Source organism: Megascapheus bottae, chromosome X (genome assembly GCF_031878675.1).
Source record: "Megascapheus bottae isolate mThoBot1 chromosome X, mThoBot2.hap1, whole genome shotgun sequence".
NCBI lineage: Eukaryota > Metazoa > Chordata > Mammalia > Rodentia > Geomyidae > Megascapheus > Megascapheus bottae.
In genome coordinates, this window is record NC_143547.1 from 40,628,518 (window position 1) to 40,647,718 (window position 19,201).

Here is a 19,201-nt window from a genome sequence, read left to right on the forward strand (position 1 = left end):
GGTTCAAATCTAGCCTGCATAAGAAAGTCTGTAAGTCTCATCTCCACGAAACTATCTAAAGTGCCCAAAGTGGTGCAGTAGCTCAAAAGGTAGAGCGCTAACCTAGAGAGAAAGAAGCCCAGAGCTGAGCACAGTGGCTCATGCCTGTAACCCTAGCTACTAAGGAGGCTGAGAACTGAGGATCAAGGTTTAAAACCAGCCTGGGCACAAAAGGACCAGAGACTCTTATCTCCAACTAACCCCTAGAAAATGGGAAATGAGGCCTGGGTCAAGGGTAGGGTGGTAGCCTTGAGCTGTAGAGCTCAGGGACAGCACCCAGATCCAGGGGTAGGACGGTAGCCTTGAGCTGAAGAGCTCAGGGACAGTGCCCAAGCCAAGTTCAAGCTCCATGACCCCCCACACAAAAAAGAACCTCAGGGACAGCACCCAGGTCCTGAGTTCAAGTCCAAAGACCAGAACAAAGAAGGAAGAGGAATGGGAGGAGGGTAGGTTTGGGGGAAGATGGGGAGATTGTAGCTAATGCTGTTGGTCCTCCATTTCTTTTTGCTAGTCCTGGGACTTGAACTCAGGGCCTGGGTACTGTCCTTGAACTTTCTCAAAGCTAGTGTTCTACCACTTGAGCCACAATTCCACTTCTGGCTTTTTTTGTGTATGAATCAAATACAGAGCTTTGTGAATGCTAGGTGAGTGCTCTACCAGTAAGCCACACTGCCAGCCCTGATCCTCCTTTCTGAAGTCAGATCTCACTGTGTCAACAGGGATCTAGCTCAGACAGCAGGTAATATAGGTGTTCTGGTTCAGATTAGGGTTATAGGAAAGATGGCTATATGTGCCCACATGTTATGAAACAGTTGGACTTGGATGGATATTTTTTTGTCCATTGTGAGGCTTGAACTCAGAGCCTGGGAATGGTCCCTGAGCTCTTTTGCTCAAGGCTAGCACTCTACCACTTTAAGCCACAGTGCCACTTCTGGGTTTCTAGTTAATTGGAGATAAGATTCTCACAGACTTTACTGCCTGGGGTGGCTTTGAACCTTCATCCTCAGATCTCAGCCTCCTGAGTAGTTAGGATTACAGGAATCAGCCACCAGAGCCTAGATTTGACAGATTTAACGGTGACAGAATCCATGAAGCATCTTAGCATAGGATGGGGGGAGGGATGTCAAGATCCTCCAGTAGAAAAGATAATGATTTAGTGGAGAAGATGCTCAGAAACAGTGCCACTGGCTCACACTTGTAATCCTAGCTACTTAGGAGAGGTTGAGATATGAGATATGAGATCATGGTTCAAAGCCAGAATCCAGCTAAGGCAAACAAGGCAAACAAATCCAAGAGAGACTTTCATTTCAAATTAATCACCAAAAAGACAGAAGGGGCACTCTTGTTCAAATGCTAGAATTCTAGCCTTGAGCAAAAAAAGCTAAGGGAGACTGCCCAACCATGAGAGAGAGAGAGAGAGAGAGAGAGAGAGAGAGAGAGAGAGAGAGAGAGAGAGAGAGAGAGAGAGAGAGACAGAGAGACAGAGAGAGAGAGACAGAGAGAGAGAGACAGAGAGAGAGAGACAGAGAGAGAGACAGAGAGAGAGAGAGACAGAGAGAGAGACAGAGAGAGAGACAGAGACAGAGAGAGAGAGACAGAGAGAGAGAGAGACAGAGAGAGAGAGACAGAGAGAGAGAGACAGAGAGAGAGAGACAGAGAGAGAGAGACAGAGAGAGAGACAGAGAGAGAGAGACAGAGAGAGAGAGAGATTCCCAAGATCTCTTTTTTTTCCCTTTTTTGACAGTTCTGTAGCTTAAACTCTGTGCCAGGGCACTGTCCCTGAGGTTTTTGCTCAAGGCTAGTGCTCTATCAGTTGAGCCATAGTTTCATTTCCAGCTGTTTTTTCTAGTCCTGTAGTTTGAACACAGGACCTAGGTGCTGTCCCTAAGACGGATTTTTGCTCAAGGCTAGCGCTTTACCACTGGAACCACAGCTTCATTTCTGACTTTTTTTGGAGGGGGGGTAATTTATTGGGGAAAAGTCCCACAGTCTTTCCTGCCCATCCTGGCTTCAAATCATGATCCTCAGATCTTATCCTCCAGTGGTCACAGGATTCTTAAATCTTTGACCCATCATATATCCAGCTTTAGATTCAACTTCACACCACCTTAGAGCAGCACCCAATGCCCAGGAAGAATTAGACTGTATCACTGAACCTTTTTTTGCCACACCCCTTGTAAAAGCCTGGTTTCTAAGGTTCTTTCCACCGGAAACTATGACAGAAGGAAATGTGTGGGTGGGGAGGGGTAGTGGGTGAGAGGCCTAGGTTCCTGACACAGACTACACCCAGGAAAAGAATTGCAAACGCCATGTTGAAGCCATCACGGCTACTGAAACCCCTCTTACTCCTGCAGCTGCCTCTGCTGGGGGTGGGGCTGAACTCCACGGTCCTCAAGCCCAGTGGGAATGAAGACGCCACAGCTGGTGGGAAATCTGAGGCCAGAGGGGTTTGAAGAGAGGGAAGCTCTGGGGAGGGGCTGTAGAGAAATTCGGTCTTTACAACAATGTGGAAGAACTGGAGAAGAGAGGGAGGGCTAGGGGAAGGGTTCATTGCCTTACACTACTGTTTGTTCTTTTTTTTTGTTTTTAATTTTATTATTATTATCATTATCATCATATCATCATCATGTTTTGGGTTTTGTCCTGGGGCTTGAACTCAGAGCCTGAGCTTTTCGGCTCAAGGCTACCACTCTACCACTAGAGCCACAGAACTGGCTTTTCTGGTGGTTTATTGGAGATGAGTCTTATGGGGGGCTGGGAATGTGGCTCTGTGATGGAGTGCTTGCCTAGCATGCATGAAGCCCTGGGTTCAATTCCTCAGTAACCACATGGTCAGAGAAAAGGTCAGAAGTGGTGCTGTGGCTCAAGTTGTAGAGCAGTAGCCTTGAGCAAAAGAAGCTCAGGGCCAGTGCCCAGGCCTTGAGTTCAAGCCCCAAGACTGGTGGGCGGGGGGGGGGGGGGGGGGGGCGGGAGAAAAGAGTCTTTGGGGCTTTCTTTCCCAGACTGGCTTTGAACTATGATCCTCAGCTCTCATTTTTCTAAGTAGGTAGGATTACAGGTGTGACTCATCTGTACCAGGCTTATTTTTTTTAATGTTTCTTTATCTTTATTTTTTGTTGTCTCTAGTTATAAAAAAGGGTGTCATCATTCATGCTCCTTCTTTTGATCATAATTTTTCTTCTATTTTTCTCTCCTGCTTTATTCTCTCCCCAAGCTAGATCTCTTCTCTGTGGCTCCTGAGTCTCTCAGCGTTCCCACCTTGCCTCTCCCAGAGGTTCAGTGCTTTGTGTTCAATGTGGAGTACATGAATTGCACTTGGAACAGCAGCTCTGAGCCCCAGCCTACCAACCTGACCCTGCATTATTTGTATGTGAAGGGAAGAGAGGGTTGCATAGGGAAGGACACAAAACAGGGAGGTGGACCAGATGAGAGAAACTGCATGGGGACCAAGAACGCTGTGTCTCCCAGGCACCCCATTCATTTCTCATGGGATAAGTTCCATAAATCAGTTCTGACCAGGTGAAGACAGGGAAATTTATCTCACAATTCTTCTTCCTTCCAATGTGTCTCCAGGTACAAGAACTCTGATCATAATGCATTCCAGGAGTGTGGCCACTATCTCTTCTCAGAAGATGTCACTTCTGGCTGTTGGTTTCCAAAAAAAGAAATCCATCTCTATAAAACATTTGTTATTCGGCTCCAGGATCCTCAGAAACACAAGAGATTGGTCACATGGAGGCTAGCACTGCAAAATCTGGGTAATTGGGAAATAAGTGGGAGGACCTGTGTGGGGTGAAAGATGTCTGTGGGGTACCCCCATTGCTGCACACATGGAAATGGGATGGGGAAGGGAGGAGGGATAAAGGTTGCTAACTGAAAGATCCCTACTTGGGTAGGCCAGGGGAATAACCATAAATGTACACATATTTCCAGTGATCCCGTGGGCTCCAGAGAATCTAACACTGCACAACCTGAGTGAATCTCAACTAGAACTGAGGTGGGACAACAGATACCTTGATCACTGTTTACAACACCTGGTACAGTATCGGAGTGACCGGGATCGTGGCTGGACTGTAAGTGGCTTGGGTACATGCATGTAGTAGCTAAGGCCGAGCAAGTGCGCTAAAAGGATTCAGTCAGATAGCAGAACCTGATAGTGGGACTGGTGTTCTGTTCTCTGCCTCACAGCTTCTCGGGTCCCCCCTCCCCCCACTCTTTTGTCTAGCACCAGAGTTTTCATTTAGGTTTTCCTGTCCTGATTCTTCCTGGCACCAGATAAACAAGGAAACAAAAGAAAGCCATAAGAGAGAGAGAGAGAGAGAGAGAGAGAGAGAGAGAGAGAGAGAGAGAGAGAGAGAGAGAGAGAGAGAGAGGGAGGGAGGGAGGGAGGGAGGGAGGGAGGGAGGGAGAGAGGGAGGGAGGGAGGGAGGGAGGGAGGGAGGGAGGGAGGGGGAGAGGGAGAGAGAGGGAGAGACTCACATGAGTTAAGGAAACAGTATGGTTTGAATGATTAAAGAGGAGGGGGAAGGGGGCCAGGAGTTTGGCCTAGTGGTACAGTGCTTGCCTAGCATGCATGAAAACCCGGGTTCGATTCCTCAGTACCGCATACATAGCAAAAAGCCAGAAGTGGTGCTGAGGCTCAAGTGGTAGAGTTCTAACCTTGAGAAAGTCCAAGGACAGTGCTCAAGACCCTGAGCCCAAGCCCAGGACTGGCTAAATAAATAAATAAATAGGAGGGGGAAAACTAAGTGGGAGGAACCAGAACTAGTTTTCTTTCAAACTAGAACAGAACCAGAACTTGGAAAGAGAAGATAACTTTAAACTGTAGGCAGGAATATGTTTTACTTCTTCCTTCTTTTGATAGACACTCACCTTTTCTTCACCTTTCCTTTGCCTCCAAGGAGCAAACAGTGGATCAAAGACGGTGCTTCTCCCTCCCTAGCGTGGATGGGCAGAAACTATATACATTCCGAGTTCGGAGCCGCTTTTACCCACTTTGTGGAAGTGCTCAGCTTTGGAGTGAATGGAGCCACCCAATCCACTGGGGAGGCAATACTTCAAAAGGTAAAACCAGTCAAATATGACTCAAATCCCCTTCCTGTCATTCTTTCCAACACCAAAATCCCCTCCCCATCACCTCTAACACCACTGTGTGTGTGTGTGTGTGTGTGTGTGTGTGTGTGTGTGTGTGTGTGTGTGTGTGTGTGTGTGTATTTTGCCTGTCCTGGGGCTTGAAGTCAGCCTGGCCTCTGTCCTGAGATTCTTTTGTTCAACTCCTCCACTAGAGTCACAGTACTACTTCTGGATTTTTCTGTTTGTGGGGTACTGAGGAATTGAACTCAGGGTTGCATGATAGGCAAGCCAGTAACCCACATTCTCAGCGCACACCACTGTGTTTTGTTCTACTTCCTTATCCCAAAGCCTCCACACTGGATGCCTAGCTCCCCTCTCTAGTCATCCTCTGGGAAGAAGAGTTGGGAGGGTGTGCTGTCAGAATCAGAGAGTAGATTGAGAAAGAGGCCAAAGGGTTCTCAAGGGAGATATGGAATGTGTAGGATTTCCCTGCAACATTCCAGAGAACCTACATGGTGAAGATGGCCTTGGAACTGGACTGACCTCTTTGATCCTATTCCTTCATCTGTAAAATACAGATAATGTTCCTTCCTCCCTCTCAGGAGCTGTTGTAAAGATTAAGTATAGGGAGTGTGTTTAGCTCGGTGCCTGGTGCCCTCGTCGTCGTAGGGGTACCACAAGCGTATGGTCCATTTTCCTTTTTTTTTTTCCTATAGAGAATTCTTTGTGGTTTGCATTGAAAGCTTCACTTATTCCCCTTGGCTCTGCAGGAGTGATTATTTGCCTCTTCTTTGTGTGCTTTTGGCTGGAAAGGTGAGATTTCAGGAGGCACCCCTGAATAAAGTGGGAGTAGCTGGGGTTATTCCAGGGTTCCCAGAGATAGAAGGCCCAAAGGGCATGGTGATGGGAGGAAGCCACTGGCACAGAAAACAGGGAATTTCTTGGCTTCAGATGGAACAGCTGGGAAGGGGGCAATGAAGGAATTTTAACCTATGTGATCCTGTTCTCCCTTTCTCCCCACTCAGGACAATGCCTCGAATTCCCACCCTCAAGAACCTAGAGGATCTGGTTACTGAATACCATGGGAATTTTTCGGTGAGAACATTGTCATAAGCATACTGCAGTCTGTCAACTGCCAACTGCTGGCTAGCAAGACTGTGTGTGGTGGGTGTGGGTGTGGGGGTGTGGGCGTGCACATGTGCGTGTGTGTTGGGGAGGCGAAGTAACAGAGTGAAGGAGGACAGGACCTATATTGTCAGGATGTGGCTAACCAAGTTTTGGATGGGCTAGGTAGAGAGACACACACAGTATTTAAAAGAAAGGGGGGGGGAGTTTGGCCTAGTGGTAGAGTGCTTGCCTAGCATGCACGAAGACCTGGGTTCAATTCCTCGGTACCACATACATAGCAAAAAGCCAGAAGTGGTGCTGTGGCTCAAGTGGTAGAGCCCTAGCCTTGAGAAAATCCAGGGACAGTGCTCAGGCCCTGAGCCCAAGCCAAGGACTGGAAAAAAAAAGGACTGTAGCTATGCAAAGCCCATGGAAATAGTGGTTTTAGGCCCAGGAGTCGGAGTCTCAGTGACCCTTCTATAATCATAATGCTTGCAGACAGTGTGAAAGATTCTTTGGCACAGAGCCTAGGTCTTTTGCTCCCTTTTCCTAATTGACCTCTGACATGGGGCTATCTGTCTATAGGCCTGGAGTGGTGTGTCTAAAGGACTGGCAGAGAGTCTGCGGCCAGACTACAGTGAACGATTGTACCATGTCAGTGAGATTCCCCCAAAAGGAGGAGCCTTAGGGGAGGGGCCTGGGGGCTCTCCCTGCAGCCAACATAGCCTCTACTGGCCCCCACCCTGTTATACCCTGAAGCCTGAAACTTGAGCTTTTATCTCAAGCTCGAACCCCAGGGTCTTGTAGCCCTAAATTATATTAACTTTTCCTCACCTACCCTGTCAGTTTTAGATCCAAAGCTCATTGCCACCATCTCTGGCTAATTTCAATTTTCCTTCCAATATTACTGGAGATTGAATCCCATTGAACTATGTGCCCAGCCCTAATTGTAAATTTTATACCCCACATGTGACTGCACCTTAATTAGATATCACCCTACTGAAGAATTGTCTCTTTACTCTGTAGAAGTTTCTCATCTCCCCCAATCTAGCCCTTCCTTTTCACAAAATTCTCTCTCCCTCCATCCCTTCATTGCCATTTGTTACCTACTCTGAATTCTACCTACCCCAGTTGTTCCTGAATCATTAAGAAATAAAGCTTCTCTTGCGAATCATCAAAAATGTCTACTGTGGGGGTGAGAGGCAGGGGAAAAGTGGGGTGTCATTAGTGTGGGAGGCATGTGTGAGGGTGGCAATAAAAGAGCATTAGAGCCATGTACAGTCTACTGTTTCTACATTTGTATTACAAATTAACTGACTAGAAAGGAGTAATGTTCTAGAAATGAGTTTTTCTCCAGTTAATTTCTGCATTTATTCCAGTAGCCACTTTAGAGTTAGATTTGCCATTTTGCCCCTATTCCCAGCAAATCTTTTAAACCCCAGCCAACTGCCTCTGTCTTTATCATTACTCCAACTTTTTACCACACATACCACTTCTGACTTCATAATCCTTCAACTGCAGCCTCAGGCCCCACCCCTAAGGATGTTGGTTATCCACAACTGCCAATAAGTTTCCTTCTGGCTGCCCAGTCTGGGTGTCCTCAACCTATGAAATCCATCTGACCCTCCAGTCCCCAAGCCTATGGGCCCCTTTGGTCATTCCGCGCCTCTAGAACATATTCCTTCCACATGACTCATCAAGGGGCTCTCTGAAGACAGAGATGATCTTCAAAAATATGTTTATAGTCATCAAACATGGAGGTGAGGAGTAGAATATAACTGGAGTCTGAGTCTGGGCATGGGGAGGGCTGAGGGTAGCAGAGATGACACAGATGATAGAATGCCTCATCCCTTTTCTTCTCAGATAATCAGGAATTTTTGGTCAACACCAATTGTTCTATCCTCCTGTTGCTCCATTATATTCGCACTAAAATGGGGTTGCGGAAAACAGGTGAGGAATTTGGGGAAGAGGATTAGTAACCAAGGGTCAAAAGAAACATGGTCATCACCTCTTGCCTCCAAACTCTCCTTCTGACAAGAAGGGAGTTCCTTCCTCATATCCCTGCAGCTCTCTCCAACCCACCCTGTATATGATCACTGGCCCTTTTTGCTCCCACACTCTGTCCTTAACTGTCCCAATTATCCTGTGGCCTCCCTCTAGACACCATCGATTTGTGTGATGAATCAGGAACTATGAAGCTGCTTTTCCTGACGAAGACCCCTACAGAATATGCCAGCAAATTCCTTACAGTTCGAAACACCTACTACGTTTGTAAGGTGGAGCGTGGGGCTCCAGGTATAGATTTGGAATGTTTCCCAGAGAGACAGCCAGGCCTTCAAGATGGATCAGGATTCTCTCTCTCTCTCTCTCTCTCTCTCTCTCTCTCTCTCTCTCTCTCTCTCTCTCTCTCTCTCTCTCTCTCTGTGTGTGTGTGTGTGTGTGTGTGTGTGTGTGTGTGTGTGTGTGTGTGTGTGATAGTACCTGAACTCCTCAGTTTGAACTCTCACTTGGCTTTTTCACTTGTGGCTGGCACTCTACCACTTAAGCCAAATCTCCTATCTGGCATGAGCCATTGGTGTCCATGTTGTTCTTTTCTCTTTTTTTTTTGCCTGTTTGGGGCTTGAACTCAGAGCCTTGGCACTGTCCCTGACCTTCTTTTGCTCAAAGCTAGCACTCTAACACTTGAGCCACAGCACCACTTTTTCTGTTTATTTGGAACTGAGGAATTGAACCCAGGGCTTCATGCATGCTAGGCAAGCACTCTACCACTGGGCCACATTCCCAGTCCCCTCCATGTTGTTCTTGGTGAGGGCACTAGTGTATTATGCCTGTAATCCTAGCTAATCAGGAGACTGGGACCAGAGGATTGTGGTTCAAAGCAACCCAAGGCAGGAAAGTCTATGAGGCTTCTCCCCACCCGCCATTCCTAGGGACTGAACTCAGGGTGTGGGCACTGTTCTTGAGTCACAACACCACTTCCAGCTTTTTCTGTGTATGAGGTACCAAGGAATCAAACCCATGGTTTCATGAATGTTAGGCAAACCCTCTACCACTAGGCCACATCCCTGGCCCTTTCAGACTCTTATCTCCAATTAAGCACTAAAAAAAAACTGGAAGTGAACCTGTAGCTCAAGTTGTAGAGCATTAGGTTTGAGCCAAAGAAGCTCAGAGAGAGTGCATAGGCCTCAAGTTCAAGCCCCAGGATGGGTACAAATAAAATAAGGCACTTTTCACCAGCCTCAGAAGACTGAGGCAGAAGGATCCTGAATTTAAGGACAGCCTGGTCTTTGTAATGAGACCCTGTCTCAGAAACAAACCAATAAGAAAATCAAATAAGAACACAAAACTATCCTCCTCAAATGCATCCATAAAATAGAGCACATTAAAACAGACCCAATTGTCCATATCTAGTCAGCCTAATTTTGAAAGTATACTGCCTTTGGGCTGGGGATATAACTAAAAAAGTAATGAGTACTTGTCTAACATGTTTGAGGCCCTGAATTGTATCCCCAGTACTGGAGCATAAAAAAAGGAGGATGGGCCAGGAGTTTGGCCTAGTGGTAGAGTGCTTGCCTAGCATGCATGAAGACCCGGGTTCGATTCCTCGGTACCACATACTTAGAAAAAAAGCCAGAACTGGTACTGAGGCTCAAGTGGTAGAGCTCTGGCCATGAGAAAGTCCAAAGACAGTGAGCTCAAGCCTAGGATAGGCAAAAAAATAAGGAGGAAAGAAAGAAGAAATAAAGGAAAGGGTGCTTCAGTGAAAATGGATTAAGTTCTTGAATCTTATGTACCCCTGCCCCTGGATTTCATGAACCTGTAGGTTCATGCTGAACAGGAGGAAATAAGGTACATCAGATCCAGGTAGTGTTTAGTGTTAAGAGTTCGGGAATCTTGGGCTTTAGAAGGGTAGAGTCTTGGTAACAAGGAGGGCACTGGGGATATCATACTGCTATGTTCACAGGAACCAGAATTGAGAACGCCTACAAAGTTGTTGTGCCTCTCCTGAAGCATCCGGAACTTGAGCTGATTGGTAAGGAGTGTGATTGGGGTAGGAACACGATAGAAAACACAGACCAGTGCTTAGGAGGCTAAGGCAGGACTGTGAATGTGATGGCAGCCTGGGCTACCTAAACCAAGACTGTCTGAAAGAAAAAGAGAATGGAAGAAATTCAGGAATAAATAAAGAGAAATTAAGAAAGAAGGAAAGAAAACATAGAATAGTGGGGATGATGGGAGCCTTAGGCAGTGAGGAGAGTCTAAGTCCACTGCGGGAGGGATGCATAGTTTAAACCATGTGTCATTTTGTTCTCTTACCGTTTTTCTGCCATCTTGTCTGCATGTCCATTATATGCATCTAATGCTGGGTTGTTCCAATTGATTGAAAGGTGGGAAGGGTCAAGATGGGGAAGATGTCTCTTCCTCAGAGGGTGGGGGCTTTTCCTGTTCTCAGAGGCTCTTCGAACTCAATGCGACATGCTGGAGAAGAGCCGATTAAAGATGCTTAGAGCATTGGAAGCCAAGAAACTAGCTGCAGCTGAATCTTCCACGAATGTCTCAGGAAGACTTCTTAAAGGCAGCACATCCCAGCACTTTTCTCTCAGCCAGCAAAAGGTGCCTCTACCGGCTTCCCCCAGTTTTCTTATAGACCCAGTTCTAACCTTTTTACTTCTGCATTTTAGAGATTATACAAGCAAGAGCTCTTTGTTAATTGACTTGCTTTCCCTTTCTAGTCTAAGATAGTACGGACTACAGATGAAGAAGGGGGCCCGCTTCCACGTAGACCAATTCTTAAGAACAGATCAGACTTTGGTAGGAAGGACCGACATCGCTGAGTTAATGAAGCGACCAAGTAAGAGCAGCAACTTCAGATATGAAGTTCTCTTTCAGAAACTGCCTGAGCACGACTTCTTTGTTAATTGACTTGCTTTCCTTTTCTAGTGTAGTGTGGACTGAAGAAGATGGGTCTCCCACCCAGACTAATCCTTAAGAACAAAACAGTCTTTGGTAGGTAGGATAAACTTCGCTAAGTTAATAAAAGTGACCAAGTAAAAAGCAGCCACTTGGGGCACGAATTTCTTTTTTCCATCAAGACTCCTTCTCCCAATATCAACACAAAGGCTTAAGTAGGCCCCAGGCACAAGGGAGGCTCAGGGTGGACGAGAGAACACAGAACACGGCTGAAGCGAGCACATGGGTGTGGGGGGGTGAGGAAAAGACTGTGAAGTCTAGTACAATGAGCCTTTGAGGGCCAGGGTAGGGGGTGGGGTCTTCTCAAACCAGACTACCTCCCCTTGAGAGGCCTATCTAGCAGCCGCCTAACTCCTGCTGGGGTTAGGTGTCCCTCCCCCACCACACTCCACTACCTCCCAGGCTGAAATTCCCCGCCCCCTACCTCCCTGCCTTGGGGCAATCCCTCCCCAGCCGCCCTTCAACCAACTGCCCTTCGCCTTTCCTCCCCTTCCTCCCCCTAAGCCGTGAGGGGCAGCAAGGCAGCAGAAACCAGAGCTGGTTATAGACATTTATTGAATTTATTCATTTATTGATTTGACACACTTCCCCACTCCAATCTAGCACATGATACAATCTGGGTAGGCCAGGCGCTGACACAGGAAATGATGGGAACCCACAGCAGGGGTGGGGGAGGGGACAATGCAAAGGGCGCTGGGGGAGGGGCTGCCTCGGGACTAGGGTGGAGGAGCCCCAGATGGCCTCCCTGGCAGGTGCTAGTAAACCTGATCCACATTCCCCCCCCCTCATCCCTGCTCATTTCCCAGACCCTCAGCCAGAGCTCCCCACCTCCCCCTTCCCAGTTCTCCTCCCCCCACCACTGCCTGCCACCACACGCGCTTCCACATAACCCCGGTAGTCAGGCAAGGGGAAGAAGGGCAGGGACAGCTGTCAGGGGCCTGAACAGGGAGGTCTCTGTACCTAACTTTACTACCCTAAATCCTTCCCTCCTCTGGCTCGCCCCTCCCCTCAGGCCCTGAGCTAATTCCAGGCCTTCTATACAGTCTTCCCTAGTAGCACTAACCCGCATTGGGTCAGACGAGAGTGTGGCTGCACCTCCATGCCACACTTTTCTAGGCACAAGTTGACAGAATGCGGGGTACTGTCTTAGGGAAACTCCAATTCATTTATACAAAGATCTTTCTCTAGACCTGGTCCAAATAGAAGCTCCTTCCCAAGTTCACTACTGTTTCCCACCTCTTTCCTCATGTCCCTTACTATTTATTGTCTGTAGTGTTTGTATCAAGTCATTTAATAATGACAAAGCCTTCAGAAAAAAAATTCTCTCCATCACTAACAACTTGCCACTTAAAAAAATTTTTGATATTTGTGTTTATATTTCTTTAAAAGTTTAGAAAAGCCTTTCCATGATCTGCAGCCTTCCAAAAATGATTTGGCCAGGTGAGCTATTCCAATGCTCAGACCTTGGCTCTTCTAAGGTCCCCTATTTCCCCCCAACCCACCCCCCACTGGCCTAAGGGGCCACTGCATAAAAATCCCAGGCTCTACCTAGCCTGGTCCAGCTTAGATTAAGACTCTCTATGCAAAGAAAGGAAAGAAAGAGAAAAAGAAAAAGAAAGAAAGAAAGAAAGAAAGAAAGAAAGAAAGAAAGAAAAGAATCCTGCTCCTAAAGGCAGGGGTAAGGCCACTGGTGACTTCACATTTCCAACAGCATTGCTGGCTCCTGCTACAAAAGCCTAGGGGTACAAATGGGGGAAGCAGAGAATGGCTCCTGAGAAAGGGCCATAATTACCCCCTAATTGGCACAGTGAGAATAAACCCTCTTCCCTTTCCCCCCCTCCCATAACCCTCCCCCCCAGCTCCCATATGGTGCAGCTTTATCTTTATAATTTTCTCAATACCTGTGTGTGTGTGTGTGTGTGTGTGTGTGTGTGTGTGTGTGACCAGACCCCACCCTAGCTCTAATGCAGGGTCCCAAATTCCTGGGGAGGGCTCAAAGGAAAAAAAAACTGGATATGGACACGCCTGGCTCCATCTATGAACCAGGGGGCAAAGCTTCTGGCCGGTGACTCAAGGATCTGTGGGAAGAAGAAATAAGAAGACAAGGTAAGAGGAGATTCATACGGAGCAGGCTCATGTCCCACCATCCAGACAAATCATCACGAAAAATACAGATTCCTCTCCTCCCTCCTCTCCTCTTGCTGTGCTGAGGCCTCATTTGGAAACTGGGTTGCTTTGCTATGTCATCCTTCCTTCAGTTCCTCAGGAGCTCTGCCCACCCCCTTGTTCTCTCTCCTAGGTTCAGATCATGGAATGAGGTTTGGATGCGGTTTTGGGAATCCTACAGTGATGGGGCATGGGGACGGGCTGCTGTACCTGGCTCAAAGTTGAAGTCTAATCCTTCACCCCCGTCCATGAGGTCACTGATGATGTTATCCATGTCACACTCCAGGTTCTCCATATACATATCGAGATCGAGATCTTGAGGCATTCGGTCTTGGCTTGCAGCTTCAGTAGGTGTGAGCAAAGGAGTTCCCAGGGCCTTGGGGATGGGAGCACCTGCCATGACTGGAGGTGGTCCCATCATAGAAAGGGTGGGAACCAGACTGCTGGGGCCTGGAGCCTCCAGCGGTTTGGGACATAGGCCAACTCCTGAGGCCATCTTGCTGGAGGAAGGCATACCCCCCAGCAACAGAAGTGTGGGAGCCTGGGATAGAATGGGATCAACCTGGGTCATGAGGACATCAGCTGGGGTGGGTGGTGTATCAGAGGTGAGCAGGGCCTCCAGAGACTGGGAGCCTGAGAAGCACCCTTCTGCTGACAGGGACCCCTCTGCTGGGCCAAAGACAGAGGCACCATAGGTGTGTAAGGGACCACCAACCCCAGGATGCTGCAAAGAGAAGCCAGAGAGACTGCTCCGAGACAGCAAGGAATGGGGGGATGTGAGATTGAGCCCATCCAGCAGCTCAAGATCTTCACTGAGGGTGGGAGGGAGGCCCCCAGCATAGCTGCTGACTGAAGCTGGCACTTCTTCTGCTAGCACCTCAGACTCTGGCCTCATGGGAGACAGCCGGGTGCTGACGGTGCTAGCATTGGAATTGCTTCGTGGACGGAAGGTGGTCCACATGTCAGCTTCTTCACGATTTCGAGAGCAAGGGCTGCCTGACCATTTGGCAAAATGGCCGATGGGACTTCTTGGAGTGGCACCTTCAGGTGGAACTGGTAGCACAGATGGTTTCTTCTTGGGGGCCTTGCTGCGTCCCCGGAGTAGCTTGCTGCTACTATCCATGGAAGCAGCCCTGCGTCGAGGTGCCTTGCCACTCTTGCCTCCCTCGGGATTCAGCATCCACCAGGAGCTCTTGCCAGTGGCTTCATTGTGCACCTTGATGAACTTGCTGTGCAGGGACAAGTTGTGGCGGATGGAGTTCTAGAAAGGGCAGAAACAGTAGGAAAGGGGCATGAGGTAAGTATGTAAGAGAAGGTGACTAGCCAAAGTCTAAGGAGAGCCCAGGACACAGTAGGGGGTAGTCCTGGAGACTCAAAAGAAAGGAAATGCACACCCCTTTAAACATAACCACCCAGGAGGCTGCAATTTGAGGATCAAGATTCAGTCCAGGAAAGTCTGTGAGACTCTTTCTTGCCAAAAATCTGAACGTGGAGCTCTAGCAGTGGCTCAAGTGGTAAAATACCCATCTTGCATGAAATTGCTAAGAGATAACACCAGGCCCCATGTTCCAGCTCCAGTATGTACACCCACGCACGCACACACACACACACGCACGCACTCACACAAGTTCTCAAATTCAGGGGCAGGGGGAGAGAAAAGAACAAAAAAAAAGGAATGGGAGGAGACCATACTCAGTTTCTAGGAGAGCATGGAGAAATAGTACTTTTAACTCAGCATGAACTACTGTTAAGATGGAAAAGAAAATGGCTGCGTAGCTCTACCCCTTTCCTTGAATGCAGGGTTGGGGTGGAGATTATAGGACTGTGGTCATATCAGCCCAGAATTGACCCCTGTCCTTAGCCTGTTCTCTGAATAGGCTGAGGTGCTGGAGCCTTGTACAGCTTGTACTCCACTCCCCACTGGGCATTTAGGCTGCCCAGTTAGCTCTGTGCAGAAGGTTCCTCCCCCACCCCCTCCTCCCCTTCGCCGAATCTCAGTCTTATTTCTGCCAACAGGACACACACCCTCCACACATTTCATGAGATACAATTCATCTCTCCCTGTTTCTTTTCTTTTGCCTAAAGAGGATGTCCTCTCTGTAGATTTGACTAGTGTTCAAGCTTAAATCCTACCTCTTTTATATTGTCACTGCTCATCGACAAATTTCGTGCACAATATTTTCAATTCATTCCACATTAATTTTACCCAATCTATGTGGTATGGCTTATTGGTTTCATGTAATTAGTCTCATCAAGTGTAAGCATCAAGGGCAAGGACAGTTCTATAGTCCTCAACAATGCCTCCTTGGAGAAAGCTCACAGAACATCAAGCTCACAGTGCATAATTAATATTCACTGCCCAACTGGTGGGTAACCCTGTGGCTCCCCTTGAGACTCTGTGGGCTCTAGAGTGCTGTGAGTATCTCACCATTCCTCCCTCACTAGGGACCACAGGAATACCTTTTCTTCCAGGGACTCAGAAAGTCAGATTGGCAAACCCCTTCAGCTTCTAGTGTCGCTTACTTCCATCGAAGGCTGCAGGCTAGTTACATCAATTTTGCCCACTTTCCTTCATCACTTCTGTACTTCCTTCCCCGCACTTTTCTCCTACTTCTCAGGAGTTTGTCCATAATCTCTCTACCTTTAGGGACATTTGATCTCCCATGTGGATTGTTCTTTAGTTTAGAAACCAAGGGAGAGGCGAAAAGTGCTTGTGGCTAGTAACAGGGTGAAACTGTGGAGAGTCAGAAACAACTCATGTCTCTGACTGGTGCTTTCAGATAAGGAGACCTCTTGCCTAGGGAGCATGGCTTGAGAAGCTACTTGTGCCCAGGCTAAATAAGTCTTTATCACCCTGATAAGCTTGCTGCATCAAGGAATCCCACTTGGCCAGCCAGCCTGAGTTCTTAGTAACTGAGGACTGCTGAGGTTACTTCTCATACCATGACTTTCCCCTTCTTCATCCTCAATTTCTGGGGTATACTGGTTTTCTTTTTTTCTCTGTCGTGCTAGATGTCAAACGCAGGACTGAACATGCTACACAAAAACATGCCACACAACTGCTCTACCATTGAGTTCTACTCCCATTCATAGCCTTTCTTCTTTAGGCTTTGGAGCTATCCAAGCAGGAGTGGTTGGTTCCCCAAGAACCTACAACTCTTAGGTGTTGGGGGGGGGGGGCGGGACAACTGCTAATTGCTCCCTAAGGCACCTAACCTAAGCCTTCTGGTTCTAAGTGAGTGCCGCCCCCTGGTGGGGTGGGAGTGATTTTGGCACAGCACCAGGGAAGTCAACTCAGGCATGAAACCTCTAGAGGAGGGAGTGGAGGGGGGCTTGAGAAGTCCTAGGCCTAGCCTCATTTAGTTCTGCAATCATTTCGATGGACATGCTGTCCATAGAGAAGTAAAATTTCTAGTGAGACCAGTTCAAGTCTTCATTCTAATAGGAGGTAGTTTTCCTAATCTTATTTTTTTTGTGTCTAACTTTTTTTCATATTGAAAGTATGGAATCTTAGAATTGCTGTGGAGATTAATAAAATAAAAGCAATTTAGATAATTTCAAACTATAAAACCTTGTGTAAGTGTAAATCATAAAGAAGGACCATACTCCCACAATATAACAACTCCTACTTATTTCTTCTGCCCTGGAAAATGAACCTAGGAGAAAAGAAAACAGCTGGGTAGGCTGGGTCTGAGGAGGGGAGCTCTTTATGAGCTGAGACTGTGCCGTGGCAGTCTACCCAGAAATAGTGCCAAGGGTCTCAGCTGTCCTGTGTTCTGTTCTGTCCAGCCCCTACACATACTGCAAATTTTGATCCCTCAAATGCTGATACTTAAGAAGAACCTTCGCTCATTCTGCTCTCGACATTTTTTTCTATGTTAACAATACCACCTACCAAAGTACAAGGTATTAATATGCGTTGAGGCTCCTGAATTTTGTCTTTAGTTATCGATTTGTCCTGACCAGTTTTTCAGAGGATTTCATAAAATCTTTTCCCATTATTTTTTTGTGCAGAAGGCCAAGGGAACTTGCCAACCTGTGTTTTAAAATGAAAGCGCTACCTCCTTTTTCAAGAGTAATATTCCTCAAAAGTAAATTAAGAGTCTTCCTTGAAGCTTGGATTACCCTTACAAGGGAGAGTTTCTTGGTAATTAAGAGGGTAAAGGAAGATAGATGGCCACTCAACAGTCTTTTTTTCCCTAATGCAAAAGATCAACTATTTTCCCCGTGAACATCAGTCTTTTCTTGCTTTTTTTCTTTTTTTTTTGTCTTTTGTTTCTCACCCCTCGTCTTGGATAGAACAATTCTAGTAGAATCGTATCTCTACACTGAGGTATTTGAAGGCAAGCTGAAAATTCAAGTAATCCCACAGGAATGGGAGAGAAGGTGTTGGGGTGGGAGGTGGGGGAGGTGAGGCAGCTAGGTTCATACAAGGAATTCACAGCTCCTGCTCTACATAGGATAAAGACTTCTCTGTGGGAATAAGTGTTTGGGGAAGCCCAAGCCAAAGTGCTGGGAGTGCAGGCAGAGCAGTGAACAGGAGAATTAGATTTTCTCCGGGGCTGGGACAGTATCTTATTCATCTGCGATCCTCCAGCATCAAGCTAGGAGTGAGTGTGGCGTATCCTATGTACTAAGTAAATGTTTGTCTAACTGAAGATTGAAGGTGGATCTCGAACGCTTCCCAATGGGGCAAGGGCGTTAAAGGGAGTCCCGGCAAAGGGAGAAAGGGGCCAGATGTATATGGTGTTGGGATGAAAGTATGGGGGTTATAATTACCTTCCATCCTGCTGAGCTGTTGCTGTCACCCTTGTCCTTGAAGTAGGGCACAGTGCGGACCATCCACTCATAGATCTGGGCGAGTGTCAGCCGCTTCTCCGGGGCGCTTTCAATGGCTTGGCTGATGAGTTCTGCATATGACTGATTTCCCCAGGCATTCCGGCGGGAGCCTCCCTTCCGAGGACCTGTTACAGCCCCCAGGATCCCCGGCTGGGGGCCCCCTGCCGGCTCTGGGAGCTGGGAGGGCGACAGGATCGGTCCGGAGTGCCCCTCCGTGTGTACCGTTTCTCCCAGACCTGGCTCCACCTCGGACGGTTCTGGTGGCTCGTTAGCGAGCTCTGGTCTAGGAAGGGGCCAGGTGCAGGAGCGGGGACGGCTTTGGGGTTCGAAGTCGGGATCGAGGTCTACGATCGCGGCAGCCTCTGTGGCTGACTTCGTATTGCCTGGATCCATACGTGGAGCTGGACCTCTGCAGCTGGGCGTTCAGAGGAGCCTGCCACAGTCCCTCACCATGCCTCCCCTCAGGGGGGAAGCACCGAGGGTCAGATGGCACATTCCCCTCTAGTCCTCAAAGTCACGAACTTCTCCCTCGTCCTAGGACGCTAACTCTCAAACTGTGTCTTCCACACAGTTCTCCGATCCCCCTTCCCGACTACAGCTTGCAGCCTCTGAGCGCTTCCCCTACACACCACCTGTAACCTCCGCCTAGAGAAGACACTTTCTGCAACCTCTCACTCAGCTTCCTGCTCTTTTAAACCTGAGGCACGGTATCCCCTCATACATTGCGCTCCCATCACCGAACGTCTTTTCAGCCCAGTCCCCACCCCCTTTAAGTTGCTGCCCCCCGGACACTCCTCCCAAATTTCCTCCACCCGGATCACTGCCCTCCCCCACGCCCAGCTCCCCCGCGTCACTCGCCCCTCCCCTGACTCCCCCTCCCCCCCGCCTCTTCCTTCCCGTCCCGCGTAATAGGGTCAAGGTTCTCGCGCTCCCAGCCTCCCTGATTCCCGCACTGAAGCCCCTAGCAGACCCCCCCACCCCCCCCCGCCCCCGGGTTTCCCTTTTG

The 19,201-nt window shown here is 48.2% G+C and overlaps 3 protein-coding genes across 5 annotated transcripts; 2 read left to right on the plus strand and 1 right to left on the minus strand.

Annotated features, from left to right (window-relative positions):
* Positions 1-2,308: 2,308 nt before the first annotated feature.
* Il2rg (interleukin 2 receptor subunit gamma) lies at positions 2,309-7,400 on the plus strand. Of its 3 annotated transcripts, none has more exons than XM_090326207.1 (8): positions 2,309-2,463; positions 3,258-3,405; positions 3,613-3,797; positions 3,973-4,112; positions 4,941-5,103; positions 5,829-5,925; positions 6,138-6,207; positions 6,805-7,400. In XM_090326207.1, the coding sequence occupies exons 1-8, from the start codon at positions 2,349-2,351 to the stop codon at positions 6,988-6,990; spliced, it is 1,104 nt and encodes a 367-aa protein (XP_090182333.1). In that variant the 5' UTR covers positions 2,309-2,348; the 3' UTR covers positions 6,991-7,400. The 3 variants fall into 3 exon arrangements, with proteins under 3 accessions (XP_090182333.1, XP_090182334.1, XP_090182335.1); XM_090326208.1 differs by having other exon boundaries at positions 5,883-5,925; XM_090326209.1 differs by having other exon boundaries at positions 2,359-2,463; positions 3,254-3,405.
* Positions 7,401-7,778: 378 nt separating this feature from the next.
* CXHXorf65 (chromosome X CXorf65 homolog) lies at positions 7,779-11,259 on the plus strand. The gene is made up of 6 exons (XM_090325666.1): positions 7,779-7,979; positions 8,083-8,169; positions 8,380-8,514; positions 10,184-10,252; positions 10,673-10,833; positions 10,953-11,259. The coding sequence occupies exons 1-6, from the start codon at positions 7,940-7,942 to the stop codon at positions 11,052-11,054; spliced, it is 594 nt and encodes a 197-aa protein (XP_090181792.1). The 5' UTR covers positions 7,779-7,939; the 3' UTR covers positions 11,055-11,259.
* Positions 11,260-13,040: 1,781 nt separating this feature from the next.
* Positions 13,041-18,946, minus strand: Foxo4 (forkhead box O4). Its single transcript, XM_090326182.1, has 3 exons — positions 18,136-18,946; positions 13,567-14,617; positions 13,041-13,268 (listed from the first exon to the last, which is right to left on the minus strand). Exons 1-3 carry the CDS (start codon positions 18,586-18,588, stop codon positions 13,261-13,263), a joined length of 1,512 nt encoding a protein of 503 aa, XP_090182308.1. The 5' UTR covers positions 18,589-18,946; the 3' UTR covers positions 13,041-13,260.
* Between the last annotated feature and the right edge of the window lie 255 nt (positions 18,947-19,201).